This window comes from Lithobates pipiens, unplaced genomic scaffold (genome assembly GCF_037356315.1).
Source record: "Lithobates pipiens isolate NorthernLeopardFrog02 unplaced genomic scaffold, aLitPip1_a1.2 Scaffold_25, whole genome shotgun sequence".
NCBI classification, from domain to species: Eukaryota; Metazoa; Chordata; class Amphibia; order Anura; family Ranidae; genus Lithobates; species Lithobates pipiens.
The window spans coordinates 34,832,444-34,843,773 of NW_027507787.1; the positions used below are offsets into that span (position 1 = coordinate 34,832,444).

The 11,330-nt window shown below is 39.7% G+C and overlaps 1 protein-coding gene across 4 annotated transcripts in view; it reads left to right on the plus strand.

Annotated features, from left to right (window-relative positions):
• Positions 1-11,330, plus strand: part of LOC143930192 (solute carrier family 22 member 15-like) — a 539,229-nt gene that overhangs the window by 147,450 nt on the left and 380,449 nt on the right. For all 4 annotated transcript variants that reach the window (XM_077454241.1, XM_077454242.1, XM_077454243.1 and 1 more), the window contains exon 6: positions 2,977-3,198. In XM_077454241.1, coding sequence (XP_077310367.1) covers positions 2,977-3,198 — 222 coding nt within the window. The remainder of the gene's footprint in view (positions 1-2,976; positions 3,199-11,330) is intronic.

Sequence of the window (11,330 nt, forward strand, 5' to 3'; positions counted from 1 at the left end):
GATAATTGACACTGTTATTGAAATCTAACACATCAATAACTGGCTCAATGGATGTAATAGCAATTCTCAATGAATGTGATGCTGTTCAGATATTTTGGTTCTAATTTTGCTCTCCATGTGCTTCATCCTTGAAAGTAGTTGCTCCCAAATATAGGTGCTGCCCTAAAACTGCTGACATGATCTAAGGTGTGATTGTGAAGAGTTGAATATTTTTCTTTGGGAAGATCAAACTTGTATAAGCCCAATGAGGGCAAAACATGTCAGAGGGGCGTGGCCGATGGACCTGGAAGACTGATAGTGCAGGCTTGGAGCAGCGCCAAACTGTTATGGTATCAGCAATCAGATAAACACTGCACTGAAGAGGTACTAGAAACCCTCCTGCTCACAATAACCAGTGTGCAATGGATAGAAGGCACACATGCAGACTGAAACAGCAGACCGAGCATGTTCTTGTTCATTGTACGGAGTCAAAAAAGGAGTATAGAAGGGTAATGTTATGCTTAAGCAAGGAGATGAGATGCATACCATTCTTGTTCTTCTCTCTGAATATCAAGATCACCCACAACTTCTTCCTGAATAAGCCAACGCATTGATAATATACAATGTAGCAAGAACTGCAGGCTTATTTGAAAAGTCTTGCTAAGTCCTCAATGGTTTGCTAGTTTGCTGACCAGTTACATTGCTTGCAATCAATAAAGCCTCGTGAACGCTTTGTTTTTTCTGCTGCTTCTAGGAGTGTTTGGCATTTTTTTTCTGCCTCTAAACACCCCTGCACTTTAGCTTATGTGTCCATGCACACATAGGTGTTTAGAGGAGTTTAGAGGCAGAAAAAAAAAAAACCCACAGCCAGTGTGTCCAGGAGCGGCAGAGTTTTAGCAGAAAAAAAATGCTTAACACGCCTAATGCAACTAAACGCACCTAAGCGCTAGAGAAATATACACCACCGCTCAAAGGCAGGTCCTGGGAATTCAGAGATAATTGCTCCAGGTGAAAGGATCCGGGTGCGAGCCACAACATGCAGATAATGACAGAACTCTGGATGACCGACCTCCAAAGCTAAAACGATGCTTTATTCAAATAATATTTAGGACACAGCAAATTACATCACAGCAAAAGATGATAACATGGTTAACATGGTGGCAGACAACAAATAAATATATAGAGTGTTGCACTATGACAGTGGGCAGGGTCAGGTGATGAATCAATCAAACAATGTCATTCACATTGGACTTACACTGAGAGCTTTCATCGTCTTGTATTAGGATTAAGGCTGGGTTCACACTGGAGCGATGCGGGAACGCCGCAAATCCGCAGCGTTTTCCCACATCGCATGCCTCCCGCCGGCAGTTCACACTGCCCTATGCGAACTGCTGGGAGTGTCAGTGAAATGTTAATGACACCCCCCGATCAGTTCGCATATCGCAGTGCGATCTGCAAACTCAGACAGGAATCGGATCGCATGGTGTGAACACCCATGCGATCTGATTCTGCTGCGGACCAAAAAAAGGGTCCCGTGCGAGTTTGCGGCGGGTGCGATGCGAATTCAGCCATACTATCTGTATGGCTGAACTCGCATCGCACAGAGATCGGATGTGATTTGCACTGCAGTGCGGTGCAGTGCGGTGCGAATCACATCCGGTTCTCATTTCCGCAGCGGTGTGAACCCAGCCTAAGAGGTTCAGGCGGACAGGCACCAGGTGAGGTCTCTTTTGTTTGATTGATTAATTGCCTGGCCCTGCCCATTGTCATAGTGCAGCACTCTATATATTTATTTGTTGTCTGGCACCATGTTAACCAGCTATGAGTGAGCACTAGCCTTAGTGCGAAATGCATCAGCTGTTAGCATCTTTTGCTGTGATTTCATTTGCTGTGTCCTAATTATTATTTGAATAAAGCATTGTTTTAGCTTTGGAGTGCGGCCGTCCAGAGTTCTGTCATTATCCACATTATCTGCACCTAAGCGATGGGCCCATTTAGAGCTTGAGCGTTAATTCATTTCAGTGAATGAAATTAATTAACAGACAAGTTTACCTTTCTTAAAAAACAAAACAATAAATGCACATTTTTTTTGCAGGTATGTTTGCCATAAAAAGCATTGCACCCGTGATCAACAGATCACAGGTGAAATCTCAGGCTCCTGCAGACTGTCAGTGTATCTGTCTGCACTTATCTCATACGGGCAGGTGGTTACACAATAACAAGAAGACTCAATGCACTACCTAGAACGCTCACTAGCCCCCTGGTAGTTAATTGAGAACTACAAGCGGTCAGCTGTCAGTACTTCTACTTCATTCATTCACAGATCCCTAAGAATGAATGATACAGCCATGTAGGCAGAACCCGGCATAGCTGCATTCTTTATAAAGAGTGACAGTGGATATAGGGGAAAGATCCCTGGCCCGCTGTCACAATGGGGGGGGGGGCGGTGACAAAAGGCTGCAGAAGTGGGAACATGTTACATGTCGTTCCCCCCCCACCCCCCTAAAAACGGGTGGAACATGTAACATGCTCCCAAAATTGAACTTGTCCTTTAACGCCCAAGCACTTGACAATGCCTAAACAAGTTACACATGCATTTACAAGTCTTGGACATGTTTTCTGCCAAAACGCTGCTGCCAGGACGAAAGGAGTCTAGGAGAGTGGACATAACGTCCAGTGTCCATGAGGCCTTAGCAGTATATGATAACTTCATGAAAGGTCTTATTAAGATTGTGACAATGTGGGTTCCCTCTTTTTGTCTGTATGATTTTGGTAACCCAATCACTCTCTGAATCGCTTACATTCAATCCGAGTTTCTAGAACATAAAATAGGAGAAACTTATGGTAGAATGGAGATGCGCAGAATTTCTCGCTGTAGAACTGTGATTTATTGCACCTAGATGTCCTCATGTACCCTTGTGCTACACACATCATGTTAACACACACACATTTACATGCATGTGAAGAAAAGTGACAAATGTTATTTTGTGTTCTTAGTTTACTCCCTGAATCTCCAAGATGGTTATACTCCCATGGTTATACAGACGAAGCAGAAGAAGTACTGCGCCAGATAGCTCACGGCAATGGGAAAGAATTTCCTAAGATTAAATTAAAGGAATGTAACAGAACTTTAAGAAGTGGTGACTCAAGGCACAGTGTCTTTGATTTGGTGAAATATGGAGTGCTTTTCTGGAGAACAGTCCTTCTGATGTATATCTGGTATGTGCAAAATAACAAAAAAAATTGTATACGTGTGCTTTTTCTATTTGAATATACTGTATGTGGTACAATCAATCCCTTGAAAGGTTTTATCTCATTCATGACTAGGCCATTTTTTGCTATTCTGTGCTGTGCCACTTTTACTTGCAGTCGCGCGGTCATGGAACATTGTATGCAAATTCAATTTTGTCATTTTTTTTTTTTTTCCACAAAAATACAGTAGATGTTTATTTTGATGGCATTTGATCACCACTAGTTTTTTTTATTTTTTGCTATATAAACAAAAAAAATAAAAAAATCAGAAAATTGTAAAAAAAATCAAAATTTTCTGTTATAAAACATATCCAGTTAAAAAAAAAAAAGAAATCTAATTTCATAAATTTAGGCCAAAATGTATTCTGCTACATGTCTTTTGGGAAAAAAAATCCCAATAAATGTATATTAATTGGTTTGTGTGGAAGTTATAGCGTCTAATAACTATGGGGGGCGTGTGTGTATGTATGCATGCATGAATATATATATATATATATATATATATATATATATATATATATATATATATATATATATATATATATATTCTACACACTTGACAATGGATAAGTTCTGGTGTACTGATAGCCGAAATCATTTCTTGAGCCCCTTAAAATGCCAAGATCGTACAAATACCCCCCAAAAGTCCCCTTTTTGAAAGGTAGACAGTGTGAAGCATTTAGCTAGAGGCATGGTGAGTTTTTTTGAAGTTGCAATTTAAATGACATGTATAATATGCACAGTACATATAGTGTGTGTAATATAAATATATATATATGTATAATTTTATTTATTTTTACAATGCAGTACAGTGTCGTCATATCACTGGTGTGGCAGTTATGGACACTGACTGGTGACAGTACGTTTTAACCACTTGACCACTGGGCACTTAAACACCCTTAATAACCAGACCAATTTTCAGCTTTCGGTGCTTTCATATTTTGAATGACAATTACTCAATCATGCAACACTGTACCCATGTGAAATTTTTGTCCTTTTTTTTCCACACAAATAGAGCTTTCTTTTGGTGGTATTTAATCACTGCTGGGTTTTTATTTTTTGTGCTATAAAAGAAAAGACCGAAAATTCTGTAAAATTTTTTATTTTTCTTCGTTTCTGTTATAAAATTTAGCAGATTAGTAATTTTTCTTCATAAATTTTGGCTAAAATTTATACCACTACATATCTTTAGTAAAAATAAGTACAAATTGGTGGATATAATTTGGTCTTTGTGAAAGTTATAGAGTCCACAAGCTATGGTGCCAATATCTGAAAATTTATCACACCTGACGGCCTATCTCATTTCTTGAGACCCTAACATGCCAGAAAAGTAAAATACCCCCCCAAATGACCCCTTTTTGGAAAAAAGACATTCCAAGGTATTTAGTAAGAGGCATGATGAGTTTTTAAAGTTGTAATTTTTCCCACAATTCTTTGCAAAATCAAGATTTATTTTTCCTTTTTTTTTTCCACAAAATTGTCATATTATCAGGTTATTTCTCATACACAGCATATGCATACCACAAATTACGGGGGGGTTTGAGAGACATCCAGTACAGCCAAGCATGGCCGAGCATGGCTGGGTATCACTGAGTATGGCTGGATATTGCAGTGTATCACAGAGTATGGCTGAGTATGGCCGAGTATGGCTGGTGTAAGATGGGGGAGATGGGGAGGCTCTCATAGCAGATGCCTTTTCAGTAAGTTCACAGCGAACAGGAACTTTAGTTTAAGGGCATGGTAGCCCACTTTTATTAAAAAGAACAAAATAAAGTTCATACATGCACTTAGTTGTCCACACAGGGGTCCTTCTCCCAAAAACAATACATGAAAAATGCCAAGCCACCTGGCTCTCTTCAGCAGTACTACCACCTAGGCTTTACACTTCAGCCCTCTTGGCCATATAACAGGGTTCCCGTACAACTACTTACCTCATTTCAGCTTCCTTGCTGCTCAGGCCTTTCACTTCAGGCTCTCATCTGTCTCCTTAGATGCACACAGCTTCAACACACACAGCATCTAGAAAGCAGCCCCTCACTGCTCTGATCCTCAGATTTGGGTCTCTGGCTTTCTCTAGTGCACACCTGCACTCTCTGGACTCCTGGAGACCGCCTGTCTGCTTTCACAAGATTTTATACCTCCCTAGGTTTCCTCACTCCCTGATGGCTTTGATCCCATTCCTATGACCTCGGTGCTGGATACGCTAGCGTTGGGGTGGCTCTCTGACACGGAGAGACAACTCCTTGTCTCTGAGATCACACCAGAGGAGGTCGAGTTGGTCATTTGGCCATTTTTGGCCGGGAAGACCCCAGGGTCGGATGGACTACCCGTGGAGTGCTATAGGGCCCACGTGGACCTGCTTGCTCCCAGATTAGCTCAGTTGTCCCAGGCCTGTCTCCGACAGGGCTCCCTGCCGCCCTCTATGAGGGAGGCACATATTGTTCTCATCCCAAGCCTAATAAGGACCCTAAGTTGTGTGCATCTTACAATAGCACTCCTAAACTGTGATTTTAAAATACTGACTAAGCTACTGGCCACTAGACTTAATAAAGTAATCAGGTCTTTGGTTGACGGGATTTATGCCAGGTAGGTCCACAGACATCAACATACTAATCAAGGCACTAGGACAATTGCCACCCTTGATATGGAGAAGGCATTTGATACGGTGGAGTGGGTGTATTTGTGGGAGTTACTTAGAAGGATGGGTTTCCCACTGGAATTTATTGCCTGGATGCGCACATTGTACACCGTCCCTTAGCATGCATTAAACGGAATGGCTCCCTGTCTCCTTTGTTCCTCCTGCGGAGGGGCACCAGGCAGGGATGCCCTCTCTCCCCGGCCTTGTTCACCCTGGCCATGGAACCGATTGCTGAGGCCCTCAGGAGCTCGGCTGAGGTCCGTGGGCTTTGGGTGGGTTGGCTGGAGGAGAGAGTGGCTCTCTACGCAGATGACCTACTGCTCTTTTTAAATGACGCTGGTGACTCTCTGCGGGGCGCACTCGGAATCATGGATGCCTTCTCCGCCTTCACCGAGTTGAAGGTGAATTGGCATAAGGCTCAGCTCTTTCCGGTGAATAAGGGGGCCTCCACCCCGCTTCAATGGGTTAATCAGTTTACCTATCTAGGTATCATTATTTCAAGGGAGAGTGGGGACTTTGTCCGGCTCAATCTTGAACCTGACCTGCTGGGGCTTAGATCCAAACTGAGGGCGTGGGACAATCTTCCCCTCTCCCTCATTGGGCACATAAACCTTCTCAAAATGAAAGTTCTCCCCAAACTCACTTACATATTTAGGAATTTCCCGCAATACCTGAATAAAACTTTCTTTAATTCCGTTAAGCAGCTTTTCCTCTCCTTTATTTGGGGGTCTAAATCACCTATATTTAAATATATTACTCTAACCAGGCCTGTGCATAGTGGGGGGGTTGGCTCTCCCTGACTGCCACAAATATTTCTTGGCCACTCAGCTTGTAACCGTCCATTGGTAGCAGATTAACCAAGGTATTTCCATGTCTTACTATCCTACCATTCTAATAGTGAGCACAGAGTCTCCTGCAGTAAACCTCTCCCCACATAGGGGTATAGTTAGTTAAGGTTGTGTTGTTAATGGTCTGACCTGCTGCGGCATGTTGCTGCTGCCAGGATGGGCCGGTGTGTTATAAGTTATGCTCCAATGTGGTCTTTGGCTGCATCGGAGGAATTCCCCCTGCGTGGGTAATGTTTGGCCCCTGTGTGGGCAAGTTTGTATGTCAATGAAAATTTTTATAAAAATGATTTTGCAAAAAAAAATAATATTCCCCCAAATAAATCTAAAAAAAACATGTTTTTTCCACAGTTTAGGCCAATATGTATTCTTATACATATTTTCGGTAAAGAAATTTGCAATAAGTGTATATTGATTAGTCTACAAAATAGGGGATAGATTTATACCATTTTTATTATTTATTTTTTTACTAGTAATGGCGGTGAGCTGCGATTTTTATCAGGACTGCGACATTATGGCAGACACATTGGACACGTTTGACACTATTTTGGGACCATTGTCAATTATACAGTGATCAGAGCTACAAATGGCCACTGATTACTGTATAAATGACACCAATAGAGAAGGTGTTAAACACAAGGGGGCAATCAAGGGGTTAAGTGTGTCCTAGGAAGTGATTCTAACTTTGGGGGGATGGGCTCACTACAACATGAGTGATCACTGCTCCCTATGGCCTTGTTTACATAGGCATCTGCCTGTTCTGCCTCTCCTCACCGCAATCGCAGGCCACAGGCGAACTTCAAGTTTGCAGGGCACGCTCCCATGGCATGCAATAGGCGGCAAAGTTAAAGGGATGTACAAATATGCCCATTTGCCTGCCTGTACCATTCTGCCGACGTATATGTGTGTGCGGCTTTCGGCAAGTGGGTAACCACTTCAGCCCTGGAAGGATTTACCCCCTTCCTGACCAGAGCATTTTTTGTGATACGCCATTGTGTCGCTTTAACTGACGATTGCACAGTTGTGCGATGTTGCACCCAAACAAAATTGACGTCCTTTTTTTCCCACAAATAGAGCTTTTTTTATGGTATTTTATCACCTCTGCGATTTATTTTTTATTTTTTGCGCTATAAACAAAAAAAGCGACAATTAAAAAAAAAAAAAAACTTTTGCTATAATAAATATCCCACAAAATATATATATATATAAAAAAAACATTTCTTCATCAGTTTAGGTCGATATGTATTCTTTTACATATTTTTGGTAAAAAAAAAGCTGAATAAGCATATATTGATTGGTTTGCGCAAAAGTTATAGCGTCTACAAAATAGAGAATTGATTTATGGCATTTTTATTATAATTTTTGTTTTGTTTTTTATTATTAGTAATGGCGTCCATCTGCAAATGCGACATTGCAGTGGACAGATTGGACACTTTTTTGACACTTTTTTGACACTATTTTGGGACCAGTGACATTTAACCACTTGCCTGCTGGGCGCTTAAACCTCCCTCGTGACCAGACCAATTTTCAGCTTTCAGTGCTCTCACACAATTAGTCATGTAATGCAGTACCCAAATGAATTAGTCCTTTTTTTCATACAAATAGAGCTTTCTTTTGGTGGTATTTGATGACCTCTGGGTTTATTTTTTGCACTATAAATGAAAAAAAAGAAAATTTAGAAAAAACTAATATTTCTTAGTTTCTGTGATAAAATTTTACGAATTATTAATTTTTCTTCATATATTTTAGCCACAATTTATACTGCTACATATCTTTGGTAAAAATAACCCAAATTAGTGTACATTATTTGGTCTTTGTGAAAGTTAGAGCATCTACAAGCTGTGGTGCAAATCATAATAATTGATCACACCTGATGTACTGGTGGCCTATCTTTTTTCTTGCGACCCTAACAAGACAGGAAAGTACAAATACCCCCCAAATTACCCCTTTTTTTAAACGTAGACATTCCAAGGTATATAGTTAGATGCATGGTGAGGTTTTTGATGTTGTCATTTTTTCCCCGCAATTCTTTCCAAAAGAATTAAGCACTAAGCACTATGGGCTTAGCACTATATGACCATATAGTGTGACCAATCCCCCGTGCTTTTTAATATGTTCAGGTGTTATTAACTAGCCTTGCAGGTTAAATATCATTTTTGAACGTGTGCGCTGTAATCTGTTTCATATTGCTACACAGGTGTCTCTCTTCTCTTTTATACTCTGTAGCTCCTGCTGGATTTTGCTTCTAATCCCCTTATGGAGGCTTACATTTGTGGATGGACATTTTATGGTTACACAACCTGGTCACATTGCTATATTATTTTTATATGGACTATAAACTGAAAGACCTATGAATATATGGTTGTGGAATGAATAATTTCCGTTTCCATTATTTCTTATGGGGAAATTCGCTTTGATATACAAGTGCTTTGAATTTTGCTCACAATCCAAGGTTTTACTGTACTGGGATCTGCCCTGACAGTTTAGATTTCCTTCTGTTTTCTGATAAAGTTCCATGCACTTACAGTGCTCATGTTGTTATAAAAGAAGAAAACTTCCCCAGCATACTCCCTAAGCTAGCTCACAATTAGCCAGCAGGAATGAGCAAAGCTGCACTTATTCTTGTATTATGTACTCTGATTTATGACATTTCAATAACTTTGTTTCCTTGTTCAGGATTTACAGTAGCTCAGGTGCTAAGCTGGCTTGTCTAATGGACATAAAAGCTTTACATCAAACAAAACTATCTGTACTTGTCTGTATCAGGTCTCCTGCGCCTTTCTAACTGTGAAATTGTCTGCCTTCTGTCTTAATTCACAAATTACTTTTTTTTTCTTCTAAAAGCATTTAATTGTTCTGGCAAGTAAAATGAACTGATTTACTATTACAGGAGGCTTAGGTGTATGTCTCCAATGATGCAGATCATCTTGCTTTCCGAAAAACCATTTACTGCAACCCACTATCAATGAAATAGTTTTGTTATTTTTTACTTTTAATTTGTGGCAGAAAAAAAAGCACATTTCTTAATTTTGATTTTTACATTTCTTATATTCATTTATAGTAATAAAAGTGAAATCCAAAAGCACCTATTTTTACTTGTAACCCATCGTCTGAATGCATTAAGCTATTGGCATAGGTTGGTCGATACATGAGTTACAGACACTAAATTACTGATATATTTAAGCCATTTTATGTCACCTGTTCATTCTGGTTAATTATGACTATAACATTACTGGGTAATTCCACTTAATAGAGGCAGGTTAATTGGAACGTTAACCCCTTAGACATAACTAAATGGTGGATGGATACAAGAAGAGTTCCTGCAAGACATTGGCAGTATTTAGGGGCAATAAAATAAAAAGCATGTATTTAATTTTGTGAAGGCTATTATCTTTGTTCTTTGTTTTTCGCAACCAGCATTAAGTAGGGCATTTTATTAATGGCTCTTATCTTTAGTTGTTGACAATATGTAATGAGACCGCTAGATACTCCCTTTTCGCTCCTTTATATCCTAAGCTAGATTAAAGCTGTGAATTATGTTACGTTTAAATCAGCCTTTTAAGAGACTGGCTATGAGATCATGCTAAGAGAAGAGCCCATAAACTTTAAATGATTACAAGTCAAGGAAGATATAATACAGTACATAACCAAGTAAGCAAAGTGTATCTCAGCAACTCTTTTCGTGAGGTCGCAATGTTCGGACAGCTTTTTAAAGCATATTGCAGCCTTAACATGGAATTATATGTGACTAGGATGCTGATTACCGGCCTGCCCGACACAAAGGAAATTGAGCTGCCATATAAAATATAACTCTATTAGATACAAGGTAATGCTTTGCCTTAATTGATAGTCTAGGTAATAGATTTGCTTCAGATGGTTGCTATGTCTACCAACTAGTGACTATATTTCAAAAGAGATCAATTCCGCCAATATGCTTGTTACCACACCAGCCTTTCTTAAAGGTTAACTGGTAAAATTGGACCAGTTATTTCAATTATTAGAGATATCTGTCTTAGGTTGACCATAAATGCTGATTTCTAATGTTGGCAGAATGACATCATTTTGAGGAAAAGCAGCTTCCATGCCTTAAGAGGACAGACAGAATTTTTTGGATGCTGAAAGTTTACTCATTTTACATTACAAGGTCTCATTGACACCACTTTTGAGAATAAATAGTGTTAGCAACTCCACATGGATTTTCCAAGCCTTAGTTTACAATGAAAAATGGAAAAAAACACATACAGTACAAAACTTTATGAACCAAATTTTGGGATGATAATTTTCCTAGATCATTATTTGACATGTACAAGGCATTGCACCATAGCTGTGCAAAGTGTTTGTTTTGTGTCTTTCTGCACCATTTCAAAATGAACTAGGACACATGTCAAGGTGTCCGATTTTGTAGTTGTGTTAATTTAAATGCTGTCTTACACTGAGGGGAAAAAAGCCAGAATACTGATGTACTTCTGCACTGCTGCATCCAGTGTTGGTTTTAGAAAGCCTACAATAACAATCTTACAGATGATTACTGTCAGAATGGAGATATGCAGTAACTGTTGGCGCTATATAAATCCTGTATAATAATGTGCAAAAGTTTTAGGCAGGTGTGAAGAAAT